General features: G+C 34.5%; 1 protein-coding gene across 6 annotated transcripts in view; it reads right to left on the bottom strand.

Moving 5' to 3' along the window:
- LOC131684509 (plasmanylethanolamine desaturase 1) overlaps nt 1–16367 on the bottom strand; it is a 63056-nt gene that overhangs the window by 25405 nt on the left and 21284 nt on the right. For 5 of the 6 annotated variants that reach the window (XM_058967456.1, XM_058967451.1, XM_058967457.1 and 2 more), the window contains exon 2: nt 7283–7853. In XM_058967456.1, the coding sequence (XP_058823439.1) occupies nt 7283–7441 (159 nt within the window). In that variant the 5' untranslated portion in view covers nt 7442–7853. Of the gene's footprint in view, nt 1–7282; nt 7854–7954; nt 8191–16367 lie in introns of those variants that run through there. The other variant, XM_058967452.1, reaches the window with a different exon arrangement.

Below are 16367 nucleotides of genomic sequence, written 5' to 3'. Positions count from 1 at the left end.
TTATTATTAGTTTATTAGCGACACTTTACCACGGCGGTGGCATTCGTGTCGAATCCCGGTTATGTTCCGGACATTACCTACCCCTAATTTAATTTCTTTCAAAGTTTCAATTTTAAACACAAATTTCATGTTATATAATGATTTCAAAAAGCAGACAATGTACTTGTATGACAGGTGGGAGTGTTTTGAAGAGGTTTTAGTGGAGGTAACAACATAAAATGGTATATTGGACATTTTACAACGATTCTCCTTAACCCCGCAAAACGACGGGGTTGGGCAGCAGAGGGTTAAGTTATTTGGAAGAGATGATAGTTATATAATACGCCGATTAATATTCCTTCGTGAGCCCCGCCCCTGTCAAACTTTAGCTTCGGTTGTTCAAAAAGAAACCTTGTACTGAGCCAAGAACGACAAACCAGGGATATAAGCCGAAACAAATCCAACGACCCAGTAACATATGGCATTAGGGTTTAGCTCTGAAATTATTTATGATAAAATTACACTCAGGTTTTTTTTTACGCGGGGGATACGAGCCGCGTAAATGAAAACCGCGTAAATGAAAACCGCGTAAATTTCAAAAACCGCGTAAATTTCAAAATCCGCGTAAATGAAAACCGCGTAAATTTCAAAATCCGCGTAAATGAAAACCGCGTAAATTTCAAAATCCGCGTAAATGAAAACCGCGTAAATTTCAAAATCCGCGTAAATGAAAACCGCGTAAATTTCAAAATCCGCGTAAATGAAGACCACTTAAATTTAAGAATCCGCGATAAAGGGAACCTCATTGATCGATACCGCGTAAATTTCAAAATCCGCGTAAATGAAAACCGCGTAAATTTCAAAAACCGCGTAAATGAAAACCGCGTAAATTTCAAAATCCGCGTAAATGAAAACCGCGTAAATTTCAAAATCCGCGTAAAAAAAAACCGCGTAAAAAAATACCGCGCAAAAAAAACCGCGTAAAAAAAAACTTGAGTGTACAACTCTAGACAAAAGTAGAGTATAAAGCTAACTTTTAGGAAAAGTGTCGCACTATTTTTTATGCGGCCTCCTTTCGATGGAATGCGTATAAATTTGCTGTTTGAGCTCAATGAAAACTCGAATCGAATGCTATCATTCAACATCGTACTATCTAGCAGACGCTCTCTGCTCTAATGAACGAATTCAAATTGATAGAATGATAATAGAAATAGAGCGAAAATAGGCTCAGCTCATTACCCTATTTCACTCTGAAAAATGATTCTAAGCGATTTCAAGGACAGCTCGATTAGCTAATAGCGGCAACTTCTTTTCATTGCTCCATTTGATACTTGCTTCTTGAAAAGAATCTTTTCTTTGATCTTGTGAAATGCTTTCGAGTCTCGATAACACTGTGCAGACAGAAACAACCGCCGAAGCAACACAGAAGTCTACTCTTCTGATTCGTCCCGCATCGACGGCTGTGATAGGGAAACGCATGCTTTCAGTTTTTCCGTGAGAATAGAAAATACATTTTTAAATTAAATGTTCAATTTTACGATAATATACAACGCAATTAGAATAAAATCTTTAATTTGGATGTACTTACATCGAACGGTAACTAAAAAATAAAATTCCATATCAACTTTTGAATAGAGCTAATAAGATTTGTAAACAAACTTTTGTTTTGCTGATTTCTCTTAATTTGTTATATTTTCAACTCAGAAAACATTTGAAATTGATTCTACCAAGGGTAAAGATGTTGATTTATGTGTGTTTTTCATGAAATTCATCTCGGCAGTGGAATAATGAGCGAAATAAGTTTGTTTACAAAAATCTCTTTAGCCCTTTTGAAGAATTGATATTGAATTGTTCTATGAATTGCAAAGTTATTACCGTTAACCTGAAAATTTGTAATTTTTTTCATGACGGCGTTCATATAGCATTTTATATGCCGAACAATCATTAAAATTATGTCAATTTATGCTTTGCAAGATTTTAAATATCTTCGAAGTGTGGTCACGACACCCCTGTTATGTCATATACATTACCAACCCATCTTTTTGCTGTTGCTATCGATTACGGAAAAAAAATCAAACTTATTCTTCATGCTAGAGCCCTGAAAAGGGCTGATACAAATGGAATAATTAGGGGAAGATGGGGTAAAACGCACCCCCGGGGCAAAATGCACCCCTTGCTTTTATCGAAAACAGCTGAAAATTTCTAGAAAACGGTAACACCAGTCGGAAGTCAGCCATAGTAACCATACTTTATCAAAGTTTGATAACCGTACATCAATAGCAGCTCGAGAAATAAATATAAAACAATAACGTGCTCTTCTCATGTAATTATTGTGGCTCGTACAACAAGGATTTTCCGCTCTTATAAATACTGTTTTACTATTATATTTGAGCATTCCAGTTCTATTTATACCGCTGTTCATTATTCTGTCGCACTACATATGAAAAATCTACAAAATAATTCACTTTTTGCTAAATTTATATCTCAGCTCCATCGGAGGCAAAATGCCCTCTTCTCTGTTTTTTTCTGATTTTTAATCGAAAGCAGAAAAATCGTTCTGAAAACCTACCAATTGCATAACCTAAGGCTATTTAATGGCACGCTTTTGTGAAATCTCGTCAGAAAACAAAACTACTTGCTTGTTCGCTGAGCATTATGCCCCGTTTTTGCGGTGCATTCTACCCCGTTGTTGTAGGGCATTATGCCCCGTTGTTGTGGTGCATCTTGCCCCCGCACAGGAGCGTTTTGCCCCGCTTATTTTTCAAAAGATAATTTTTTTGATTTTGAAGAATTGAATTATTTTCATGTTTTTGAATATTTTGCAAAGCGTTATGATTTTGATTACAGAGGAAAATGTTGGCTAAACGATATCATTAATAAAATTCTCCCAATTGATGTTCTATAGCTTAGTTATGAGCATATTTCCTTAGGGGGTGCGTTTTACCCCATCTTCCCCTAATCGACCCGCTGCCGCTACACTTTCAGTAAAAGGTAAATTTGTTAACTAACAAAGCACAAGCAAATTGCGCAGCAGCTTTCCATTATTAACACGCACCAGTGGCGGATCCTGGGGGTCCAGACCCTCTCCGAAAATTTTCAACTTGTTGAGAAAATTTGAATTAGTTTCAATTTTATATTAGTTTCGAACTGAAAATCATTTAAATTTGACTACCAATACTGATTTGCAGGTTTGACGCATAACGTATTGTGCAATGTTCATTCCAAAATCAAAATTTCGGACCCCTCCCAAAATATTTTTCTGGATCCGCTCCTGACACGCACGCAGTAAACAAATAAATCAGTAGCTGCTTCTCTGCTAATCCACCAACAAAGAACAATTCGAGTATGCTGCCGAAATTCGATGACGGGTTCTTCTTGCTGCCTGCACGGGTACGAAAAACTACCAAAAGGAGCTCTTTTGACTCAATCTCGGGGTATCGTGGAATAAGGTAAAATTAGCTAAACCGTGTTGAAGGTAGTTTCCCTTTAACCACGGAAAAAACCACAACTCATTGACAGGTTTTTTATACTCAACCTTGAGTTAAATATGACTAAATTTAAGTTGAATTTACCTAATTTTGAGTATACCTCAAACAACTCAAAAATACCGTATTCCATGGAAGGCCTCGACTGAGTCGAATCTCTCTCTTTGTTTTTGACAACGCTAATAAGTGCGAAAGCGACGCAAGACTCAAAACTACCTAAATTTAAGTTAGAAGAACTTATTCTGCGGGTTGTTTTATTTTTCCGTGTGTATGTGAAATTTGCAGCAACACATTGCTGGTAGACGTTAAACGAATGATAGCACTTATATTTATAACATTTCCGCCGTCTTCTAAATTAGTTTTATCCATTCAGAGAGCGCTGCGGAATGGTTTTAATAAATGCGTATTTTTTCTTTATTTACGTAAGTTATACATGCTTACAAATCTAATAGAAGATTCTTTATCATTTTTCTGAATGATTAGTGCAAACATATTATAATTCCGTTCAGTACAACGGAAGTTATTACATATATTTATTATATCAGCGGAAAATGGTTTATAGTAGTTGGTATATCGGCACATCTCTATAATCACAACAAAAAATATCGGCTTACAATAAATTCAATGTCTCTTATCCAATGAATTAATCAAAAAAAAATATAAAAATCAAAAATTGATTGCACCACTTGATATAGTGGTGCATACCAAATTAAGCTGGAGAGTGGTTTGCACGTGGGTTTTTCACCCTCCTCACACATCCACCCCCTCATGACAAAATTAGCAGGAATACAACATTTAACTAATGCTGATTAGGCTAACTAAGTATATTTTATTTTGTTTCAAGTGTGTCACTGTCGACACGTAGCTCATCAGGTTCGTGACTGGTGAACTAATGTGTATAGGTGCAAAGTGTACTAAGAATGTATTAGACATTTCCTTAGTTTGAGAAAGACACAATTACATCGCTAGGTGAATTAAAACAGGTTTTTTTACGTTTTTTAGAGTGTATTATAAGTTTTTCTTGTTGGCCGTGACTACAATATATATGAGCGGTAGGTTCACCTAAATTTAGTGCTCCTTTTTCCGCGCACTGTAATTTCAGCGATAATACCTATTAACAAGTGCGTGGTATTATGAATTGTTATTTAACACGCATTTTTTTTATTTTGGTGTTTACAAGTTTGAAAATGAAAATCAACCGCATCACTTCAAATTAGTTATACTTTCTACATTATGGTCGCTAAGGAAATATGCAAACATGGCGGCAACAAAGACGATCGTTCCATTTTATTATTTTGCAGGTATATGAGCCACCAGAAAAAAAGTTTTTTTGCTCAGTCGGTATGGATAAACGTAAGCAGCATAGGTGTATTACATGTTCAATTATTTTAACAAGTCTGCTTCTGACTTTTACTATTAGGTACTCACAGTTTAGTCGAATAGTTTTGCATGATTGTGTTGAGCATTTTAATGTAAAACCCCAACCATAACACATTGTTATTGTCATTGATTTTTTTTTGTTTGGGTTTGACAACAAAGATCACATTACACATCCTAACTTCACTGTAGGTGTTAGATAGCTCAAATTTTGTAATATATTAACTATCTCAGTCGTTTCATTTGCAACGTTCAAAAATCAATAGCTCAAATTATACCTCGGAGGTTTTTGTCGATATAATGCGAGTAATTACCCTATTGGTACCCCACCCATCACAATCAAAATGTATGGTATCTCAAAGTACGCAAAGAAGTTTCAGCCAGTGTTTTAGTAAGCTCCATAAATGCCACCCTTAACCACTAAAATCTCATCCAGCCACGTTTTATGGTTACATTTCACTCCTAAAATAGTTTGTTTTTCTATTTAGACTTAAAACACAATAGTTTGCACAATCTTTAGGGGAAAAGGAAGGCGCAACAGCTCCTAGGCTAGAAAAGCACTACCGTTGCGTGCAGACTATGTAAAAATAGCACGAACATAGTACATCGTCGCTGTTGTGCTATCTTATGACAAGCACCATTTAGCTCATTTCGAGAAAAACGATTTTTAAAGTTTGAGATTGAATATCTTGAAAATTATAAATGGTATAAACAATTCAATGAAGACAATTGATGCTTCTATCTATTCTTTATAAATCTCTCAAATAGTATGAGGATCGGTTGACTATGTTGCGAGTTTTGACTATAAATGTAAACAAAAGTCGCACTCACACGTGTCATAGGTGTGTATAGATGACAAAATTTGTATGGCGTGTCATAACCGTGCATGGAAAATTTTCCATAGAAAAAAATCATCAATTATTAACTTTTATTCATATGTTTGGTTAAGTTTGGCCTATAAACAATCGGTGAGATGCATTTTAAAGGAAATGAGTCAGAGAATCTATCAAAAATAGTTATTTTTGGTTACAGTGTTGCCAAATATGCTCTATTTCCAGTTTAAAACTAAAACTACATTTTTCTCACAATTCGTGTAATTTTGTTTTGAAAATTATTATGCCATTGTGTTCTTTAGAGAGTTTTACACATAAAAACATCTTATATATCAAGATACCTTGAGGTAATCCTTAGACACAGTCATTTGAAGCAAAAAATTCAAAATTTCTCATCATGTTTTTTGCTATATCTCAGTAACCAAGCAGAATATCAAAATTCTGAAAACGCCACTTTGTAGAGATTTTTTAGACACGTGATGTGGCATATCTAACTCAGTTTACCCCAAAATGGCGTTTGTCATAAGATAGCACAACAGCGACGACATACAGCAAAAACCGAATCTCAGCTGAAAAGGTTACCCATATCAAATAGCAACCGGCTGGATGGCGTCACTATTCTTCGGTGTGTGCTGGCTGCTCTGGCTTGAACCAACGCCGAGAGTTGCACAAATCCGGTACCAAGCCAGTATTTCCCGGCGTACATGTAACTCGCCGCAGTTCCCCGCTCGCTAATTCGAATATGTACAGTGAAACTCCGTTCAGAGTGTGCACATTCGATTATTATTGGTACGTTATAGCAGTTGTTATAATTTTGACGCTTGTACGATAGATAGATTTCAGCGCTTCCCAATTAGCAGAGTGCAAATTAAAAAGTAGTATCCATAAAAAAGAAGTCATGGTTTTCGAAATGTGAGAAAATTATTAAATGATAATGATAAATAAAATAGTTATAGTACCGCCATAACAAATATTTTTAAAAAATTATATCACCTTCAAAATCGTAAAAAAATGAGGGGCATATAATTCTTTTTCTAATAACCGCAATAAAGGAAATCTTGCGCGATTTATAAAACAACAATAACTTTCAAATGGTTTATACCAAAACTTTAAACATTATCAAAGTAGTTTTGAAAATTGCATTTTCAAAATTTGAGCACTATCGAAAAACAACGTCATGAAGCGTCGAGATCTGGTGTAATGTTGAAAACAATACCTTCATGATACCAGGAAAATTTTTAAAATGAAATGTGACCTAAGTTTGGAAATGCAGTTTGTATTTGTATTTTGTATGCCAAATATTTTAGAAATCCATGAAATGTCAAATGGAACCCCAATATACAGTCTTCTGATCTAGCGTCATGATTTCATAAAAATACAGTAAAAGATTTGTGACGGGAATTTACATGAAATGAAAAACAGTTAAACATAACTAAAGTTGGTTGATAGGTGTGTCACAAACTATCGTTTGAAGGTGGAACTGTAAAAGAAAGCCAAAGTAAAAACCAAAGGGGTAGAAAACTGAAACTCCGCCAAGGGCGCCAGAAGACCACACTACGGCTCTGACTGTACGTACGAATTTGCGAATTTTTTGCAAGAACGACTCACCTTCAGAAACTTCGTAGAGATCTTTATCGTTGTAGTTGGCGAAAGTCCACCTGTTACGCCCATTGTGCTAGTGATGATACCTTGATGATGTTCACTGGCGTTTGCCATTTTCCCCGTGTCCAAACGTCGGGAGCACGGTGGTAGGGATATCAAATCCATACTATCGTTCCATTTACTAGAACCGTTATGTAGTATTCTTAACTGGATTCAACCACTATTCCTCTCCGTGTCGTAATTTGAATATCCGCTGAGATGGTCATCTGTATACCCCTAATATAGTGACTGTTAAAACTAAAATAACACTTTGCTGACTTGCGATAACATCATTCAGCAGAGCATTCACGATTTCAATGCACTTTATCCACTTCTTCGTATCACATTCACTTTCGGCACTTTATTTAATGCCTACCCAAGATAGACAGTTCCATGCCTAAGTTAGTTTATAGACTAGTTTTGTAGATCACATTTGTGGGATATTATTTTCATTGTCACTACACTATCACAGCTCAATTTCTGTTACTCATTTAGTATTGATTTATATTCAGCGGGATTCATAACGCACGGCTAGTTTCTGAAATAAACAAAAAATGCTAAAATAAGTGACCTGTGAAAATTCTGTTTACGTTGAGTTAAAATTGTGATCAAATTATCAACGCTGTATTAGATTCACACCTCATCCGAAAATTTCCCATAACCGCAGGTTTGTGCACAAAATTCACTGGCACAACAATATTTAACTTCTCCCGAAAAATTTACGCGATAATCTAGTTTTATGACACTAGTCATAACCATGCAATTAGCTTATTTTCATATGGCTAGTTTTCACTTCCACCCAATTATGTACGATTAATTAGGTTACCAACCACAGTAAACCAGTTATACTCTCGAGTTCGGTCGTTCCCCATGTAAGCAGAATTTTATTCTGCCTACGTCCACACAAAACATTCCAGTACCGAACGGCTACCGCATTCAACTGGATGCCGAATCTGGAAAGCATACACACTGGGACCGGTGTTGTATTGTGGTTGACTTTAAATATTTAATAGATCATCCAGTGCGACTAACCACGTACTACGAATTGATTCGTAGTTGTATAACATCGATGGATTGGAAATGCAAACATCTGGTGTTAGAATTTCCGTCCAGACCCAGCCAGATGATAAATTTCTCACAGAATGTTCGCACGGGTCAAAGAAATCGTGTAACGTAATGATAGATAATTTTCCGCCACGTGACAGTAATTAAACACCTGCAATTGCAGGGCGTAAGAATTACCGGTGGCACATTCAAGCCGTGCGGTGTAAGGATTACAACCCGGGATTTTTTTTCCCGATTTTTGCATTTTTCGTAAATTTGCTACTTATGTTTTGTCCTTTTTAAAGTTCCTATTTTGTCAGTGATTCGATATTGCTATATTTGTTTTTCATTTTGACACTAAACGCCAGTGCACAGTGGTCCAGATCGCTAATTTAGGAGGAATTTTTACTTTCTGACAAACCTGTATAATTTAGCCGTATCATGTCTTAGGATGAATTTGTGTACTTTAGAAGATGCTTCTTTTTATTGGAATAGTTATTAGGGTGGTTCTAATTTATCTAAAATACGAAAATAAACTTTTTACTGATGAAAGATAGAGCTCCACAGTCTTCCACAAAGTTGTAAAGTAACTTATTTTGAATAAATTTGTTGAACATATTAAAGCTCTATCTCTTTTAGTTTTTGTTATACAAGAAATTTAAAAAAAAAGATTAGGGTGTTCCTGAAAAAAACGTTTTTTTAGTATAACTTTCGTATCTTTTACTTTTTGTTAACACAACCTTTGGACAGCTTATTGAAAACTTCAAGCCGAGTATTTTTCTCCAAGACACCGAAGGTCTAACTTTTTTCTTTAAAAAGTTATGGACACTTTTCGTTAAAAAAAATAGCCTATTTCAAGGCTCAATATCGCTGATGCGGGCACCTAAAATTGAATTCTGTTTCCACCACATGAAAGACCATACTTATTGGTATATTTGAGCAAAAATTGGCGAATACGATATTTTTTTAAAATTTGCAATTTAGATTTAAAGTTTGTAGTTTTGCAGGTTCAACGCATTAAAGCATTTACACACATATCGTTGTATTATGAAAAAAGCCACTTTCAAATATCATTCTCTCATCGCAGCAAGCTTTGCATAAGTGAAACGACTGTCAAAAACGCCTTTAATCCACCTAACAGGGTGATGAGACATTTCTTATAACTCTTATCACTCTCTTCGGATATTATATCGTTTGAGAACATTTAGAACTTGATGCTTCGCGATGTTTTTGATAACACATAATACATGGGATAGTGCCAGGACTCAGCATAGGCATAGGACAACATCAGTGCTAGAAATCTCAAACCAAATCAATGGGAAAGCGAAAAAATGGCCTATAAAATAGACATACCAACGAATTATTGTTAATACTGTGTTAATAATATATCTAAATTGTGGTGGGAAAACTGAATTTTCCTAAAGGGTTTATATATTGTACTGAGCCAAAAAATCGAATTTTTTTTTTGAATCGAAATGAAGTTTATACTTTACTCAAATTTCCAACACGACTGAGACCTAAAAATCAACGCTTTTTCTGGAAAAAAGCGATACTAGCAGTGACACCATCCAAAGAAAATCAACAGTGAATATTTCCAGACTTGGTTTTATTTCCTATTTAAGAACTATTGTGTTTTTTACATCCTAGATTGCATGATTATTAAATTAAAATTTGTGTTTGCTATTGAAATTGACGAAATGATAGTATCGCCCCTTTGACAATTGTTTACTTTTTCGGTCCCACCTATCAGCATTGAAGTATCGCCCTTACGTTTTTTTTTACAATACCAATTTTATAATTAGTGGGGGTTTGGTGAAAATCGATCTTGCTGTCCACACGGCATTATTGTAGTCATGAATATTAACCTGAGAAAATTCACCATAAATACTTCTTGGACGATATACCGCCAAAATTATTTTATCAAATGATGCGCTGTTTAACGTATGTAAAACTTATCGAAGATACTAAACCTCCGAAATTGGCGGTTTCAAAATGATGTTATCTTGACCTTAAATTACTGTTTTTGAACATTTGACCTATACATATAATTGATCATACAACAAAAATCAAATTCTCATCAAAATCGATCAGGACCTGCTAGATTCGAATGGAAATCGTCATTTTTCATAAATTTCTCTCTACATTCGAAAAGTGTTATCCTCGTTATTAATCATATTACGTTTTCGTCTCAACTCGACGCATTCCCAAAATAAAAACCTGTTTTAATCCACCTAGTGGTGCAATTGTGCTTGTCTCATTTGTTCAGACTACGATTCCATGGCGGGTTATGTTCAATACAATGGTGGAAATGAATATTACATGTTCAGTACGATTTGCACATACGTACAATGGATCGACAGCCACGATCTTGAGATACTATGTGATACTGAAACATCGCTTGACCGCCGCTGGTTTCAAGCGATGTTTCAGTATCACATAGTAAGATCCGGGAGGTCCGGGTCCTGCCGAAAATTTTCAACTTGTTTAGAAATTTTAAACTAATTTTAATTTTAAAGTAGCAACCACTCACTGCATACTTCCTCCGGGCCGGTATGATTGACGATTTTTAGAGTGAATGCAGAACCTTTCTATATGAGAAAGGCAAAAATGTACCAAAGTCCAAAAAAATCAATTTTTGTCAAACATTATTTTTTTCGAGTTTACATCAAATCTCGATGTTTCATGCATTATAAAGTCATTTGGCATCAAAAATACAAATTTGATTTTGAAAATTTTTCATTTCAGTTTATATGGGAATTTGCTGTGTGGTTGCACTCTTCAACTCGTAACTCCGGAACCGGAAGTCCAATCAATAAAAAATTCAATTGCAGCCGATGGGAAGGTTGTACCTTTCATTTGAGACTAACTTTGTGCAAATCGATCCAGCCATCTCTGATTAACAGAGGTCACATTTTTTTCCACATACACAGACACACATACATACACACAGACATTTTCCGATCTCGACGAACTGAGTCGATTGGCATATGACACTCGGCCCTCCCGGTCGGGATTAGATTGACGAATTTTAGAGTGAATGAGAAAGGCAAAAACATTTTTAGCAAATGTTGAAAGTTATGCATTTTTTGGTGCGCAGTTCTATGTTTAATAGACATTAAATCAATTTTAACTTCGCTTCCTATTAACTAAAGACCCTTATTACAGTACATTTCTACAAAAACGAGCTCAATTTGAAAATAAATCTGAGGATTATGATTGATTACAGAACTGTGGTATTTTCTATTGGAATATTTTCAGGCAGGAATTTGATATTGATGCTATTAGACAACTGTGAAATCAAGACCAATAGATCAGTTACATATCAGGAGGACCCCATTCCGACAATTTATCAAAAGTCCTCATGATGTTTACAACAACAGGTTATTAATCTATGGATCAGATAATTGTTATTGTAATATTGAATTAAATCAGTCTGCATCAATAAATTTTCAACTTCAATCCAATAAATTTTTTTTGGGTGTTGGGGGAGGGGGGCGTTGTATGGTGTTAAACCCCAAAACCTTCTCTTGGCAACGCCGTTGCTTGGAGTTATTTATTTCGCTTTTCATTTTCCGATATGTTTCAGATCGATCAGATGGTCATGAGTTAGAAAAATTGCAGTCAGAAGGCTCGCACAAATGAACATTTTTGCACTGATAAGCTATCAAGTTCCTTCCAGACAACTTGGAAGTGTTCGATGATTATTTCTAGGGGTTGTAGATAGAAAAATGAAATACAAAATTCGTTTTATCGTAATAATGTTTGGCTTATTTCAATGGATTATATTTCTAATATTGAACAATAAATAGGCGACAAAGAGTAATCCACAAACAAGCCATAACTTTTAAAGTATTCAAAATAAATATTTGAAGTCTTCAGTAAAGTTATTCGCAAAAGTAAGAGCTACAAATTTGCTGAAGACATCATTTCGATATAATCACTTCCAAGAAAATTTGTGAAAATATCTCACTCATAGGGGGATTAATCAGCAAAAGCACAATACCAAAAGAAAAGGCATATTACCTCCATTAAATTCTCCGAAGATACTATTGACCTAAAATAAGCCGTTTTGGCGTTAATAATAGATTACATGTTTTTGGTCATATTTCTGGCAATGGGAAATGATAAAAATCTTTCGTCCGCATTTAATGTTAAATATCTCTTTTGATAATAGTCCGATTTCAACAATCTACAGCTTGTTCGAAAGGTATTCGTTAAAGCTGTCTAAAAACATATAAATTGTTAATCTATGTTGTCAATTTCGACAGATAATTTGATAAAACTGCGAAAAACGCCATTTTTACGCATTCAAACATTCATATCTTAGAAACTAAACATCAGAATCAAAAACAAATTAATAGCGTTCATACTGTTTTTTAGTTCTTTCATTTAAAATTGGTTTGGATAAGATCGGTTCAGCCATTGCTGAGAAACACGAATGAGAATTTGTCCGTTACATACACACACACACACACAGACACACACACACACACAGACATTGTCCCAAATCGTCGAGCTGAGTCGATTGGTATATAAGACTCGGCCCTCCGGGCCTCGGAAAAAATCTTGAAAGTTTGAGCGAATTCTATACATTTCTTTTATAAGAAATGTAAAAAGGTTTCTGATTTTATTCGTTTTAAATAAAACTAGTAAATATGGATATTAGTCGAAGAGAGTTGGCGAATTTGCTTATTGCTGGTAAAAAGACAGATGAACTGCTTAAGTTCATTACAAGTAGTAATCCAAATGTAAAATTGAGACTTGTTAATGTTCGAAAGAAATTTTATATTTTGTTAAAACAACCTTTGAACAGCTTTTAGAAAACTTCAATCCACGTTTTTTCATAACTCTGAAAGTCTAACTTTATACTTTCAAAAGTTATGGAAACTTTTCGCTCATAAATAGCCCTTTTTCAAATGTCATTATCTCTGATTGGGGCAAATAAAAGTAAGTTCGGATTGAACCTTAGAAAAGAACATACTTTTAAGTATATTTGAGCAAAAATTGGAAAATATTATTTTTTTTAAGCATGTAATTTTAAATTTACTAACCAAAGTTTTAAATTTTATCGCATAGCGACATAAAAGAAATTGCCTAAAGCCTTTGTATTTCCTTTTCTGTTTTGCTTACATATCAACAATACAGAATGTGTTCATTAAAAATAATTTGGCTATGACAACAATTTATGATTTATATAAGGAGAATTTATTCAATGCCAATTAATTCAAAAGTAGATGCATTGCATTTTCAGGTATATCCAGCGGTGCTCGTTGAATTCGACGTTTACATTTAAGAGAAATTATAGGATCTGATGAAACAAGAAGTCTCTTGAAAACGTCATCAAGATTGACGAGTCGATCGAATTTGCGTGCGTGGAATTCTCGGAATCTGCGAATACTTTTATTCCTGGTTTCTTGAACTTCTTCACTGCACATACCTACTGGCAGCATGTTATGTTGAATAATGCTTCCTCCATGGACCAGGAGTTTATGCACGGTTGGTGAGAGAGCGTACCAACCATACAGGCGTACATAAAGCAATCGTGTATCTTCGGCGTAACTCCGGTAAGCATCCGCGTTAATTCCCAATTTGCTGTTGATGATTGTTAATAGCACTTACATACGTTCTAGCAACAGCTCAAACCGAATTTGCGTGCGCTTACTCCGAATCCACAACCTTCTAAATTCCAACATGAAGATTTTTATTTTCTTCCGAGCACTAACAAGTCTCAATTTTACATTTGGATTACTACTTGTAATGAACTTAAGCAGTTCATCTGTCTTTTTACCAGAAATAGGCAAATTCGCCAACTCTCTTCGACTAATATCCATATTTACTAGTTTTATTTAAAACGAATAAAATCAGAAACCTTTTTTGACAGTCGTTTCACTTATGCAAAGCTTGCTGCGATGAGAGAATGATATTTGAAAGTGGCTTTTTTCATAATACAACGATATGTGTGTAAATGCTTTAATGCGTTGAACCTGCAAAACTACAAACTTTAAATCTAAATTGCAAATTTTAAAAAAATATCGTATTCGCCAATTTTTGCTCAAATATACTAATAAGTATGGTCTTTCATGTGGTGGAAACAGAATTCAATTTTAGGTGCCCGCATCAGCGATATTGAGCCTTGAAATAGGCTATTTTTTAACGAAAAGTGTCCATAACTTTTTAAAGAAAAAAGTTAGACCTTCGGTGTCTTGGAGAAAAATACTCGGCTTGAAGTTTTCAATAAGCTGTTCAAAGGTTGTGTTAACAAAAAGTAAAAGATACGAAAGTTATACTAAAAAAACGTTTTTTCAGGAACACCCTAATCTTTTTTTTTAATTTCTTGTATAACAAAAACTAAAAGAGATAGAGCTTTAATATGTTCAACAAATTTATTCAAAATAAGTTACTTTACAACTTTGTGGAAGACTGTGGAGCTCTATCTTTCATCAGTAAAAAGTTTATTTTCGTATTTTAGATAAATTAGAACCACCCTAATAACTATTCCAATAAAAAGAAGCATCTTCTAAAGTACACAAATTCATCCTAAGACATGATACGGCTAAATTATACAGGTTTGTCAGAAAGTAAAAATTCCTCCTAAATTAGCGATCTGGACCACTGTGCAGTGTGATCAGTTACATTGCAGAGAGTCACGGTGTCTCTGGTAGAAAATATTTAAACAAAAAAATCAGTATCGCCAAAATACTCACTAACCGAAAGCTTAGATGCTCTTCTTTCATCTGAGCATAACTTTGAAATGTTCTATCGGGGGGTCTGGAACTTTTTTTTCAACATTTTGATGAATTTTTAGGTAATTTTTCAATGAGTAGCTCAAAACATACATCTCCCTTTTAGGAGGTTAAATCAGTGAGCACACACTGTCAGAGGAACGGACTTGTAACGTTAATGAAATGCTTCGAAGACACCATTAAATATTAGCCAGCATCGCATTGGTATTAAGGGGTCTTGAAATTTGCAAAACAAATCGTTTCCTTCAATTTATTTTTCTTCGGAATATATTTTTACTCGGGGTTTCTTTGTAACCAATGTTACATTCAAAACTCTATCATTATTCTATGGTTTCCTTGAACAATTTTAGTGCAATTTGAGTTGTTTTAGTGTTTAGTGTCCTTGAAAATTGCGAGTTTAAACACGAACGACAGACTCACACATGGGAGCAGTGGTCCACATTTTATCAGAAAATATATTTTCCGCAAAATCATTTCATATTATCTGATTTGGGGGAGGCGAGAAAATGTTTGAAAGCAGTAGGGTGTTTTAGGGATTGTTTATTGGTTCAAAGTAGCAATTCAATTATAGCAAATATGGGAAAATTGACATTTTAAAGTGCACTTTATCAAGTATTTTGATTTGAGTAGTCAACGAAACAATGGTTCTAAATATATGAAATAGAGGTAAAATGTTTTGAGCAAGACAAGGGTCGGAAAAGAATCCCGAGCAAAAAAAATTCTATTATCATAAAATATAAACAAAAAGGTTGCGGTTTTTGGTAGATGCGAAAAATTGTAACGTTTTCTATATCGTAGCATTTTTAAGGCTAAATATAGTAATATTTAGTGCATTGGTCGCAAATCCAAAAAGAAAGCATTCAAAATTTCAGCCAATTTCAGAAGATTAATCTACAAAGACAGTTTCATCACACTTACTAAGGATGTAGGAAGCAGATATTAGTAAATAGGAAGTAGATATTAGGTCAATGTACTTATAATAAGGGTACTTACAAACAATGTAATCATTGAAATTGGTACACATCAAAATGACTTCTCACTCAAAGGGATGCACGTTTGTGAAAAAAATATATCGACATATAAAGGAGTAATGAAGGGTCCATATGTATATAAACATAGATATTTATTTTTCACATTAAAAAAAGTTCAAGAACCTTAAGAAAAATAATTCAAAACTTGTCTCGTTTAAAATAGAGGCAAATTTTCCGGATAGTAAATACTTCAGTGATATTGATTTGTTTGTGGCAATATTGTTCCGCCTGAGA

This window comes from Topomyia yanbarensis, chromosome 2 (genome assembly GCF_030247195.1).
Source record: "Topomyia yanbarensis strain Yona2022 chromosome 2, ASM3024719v1, whole genome shotgun sequence".
NCBI classification, from domain to species: Eukaryota; Metazoa; Arthropoda; class Insecta; order Diptera; family Culicidae; genus Topomyia; species Topomyia yanbarensis.
Note: the sequence above shows the minus strand (reverse complement) of the source record. Positions and strands in the feature narration are given on the sequence as shown.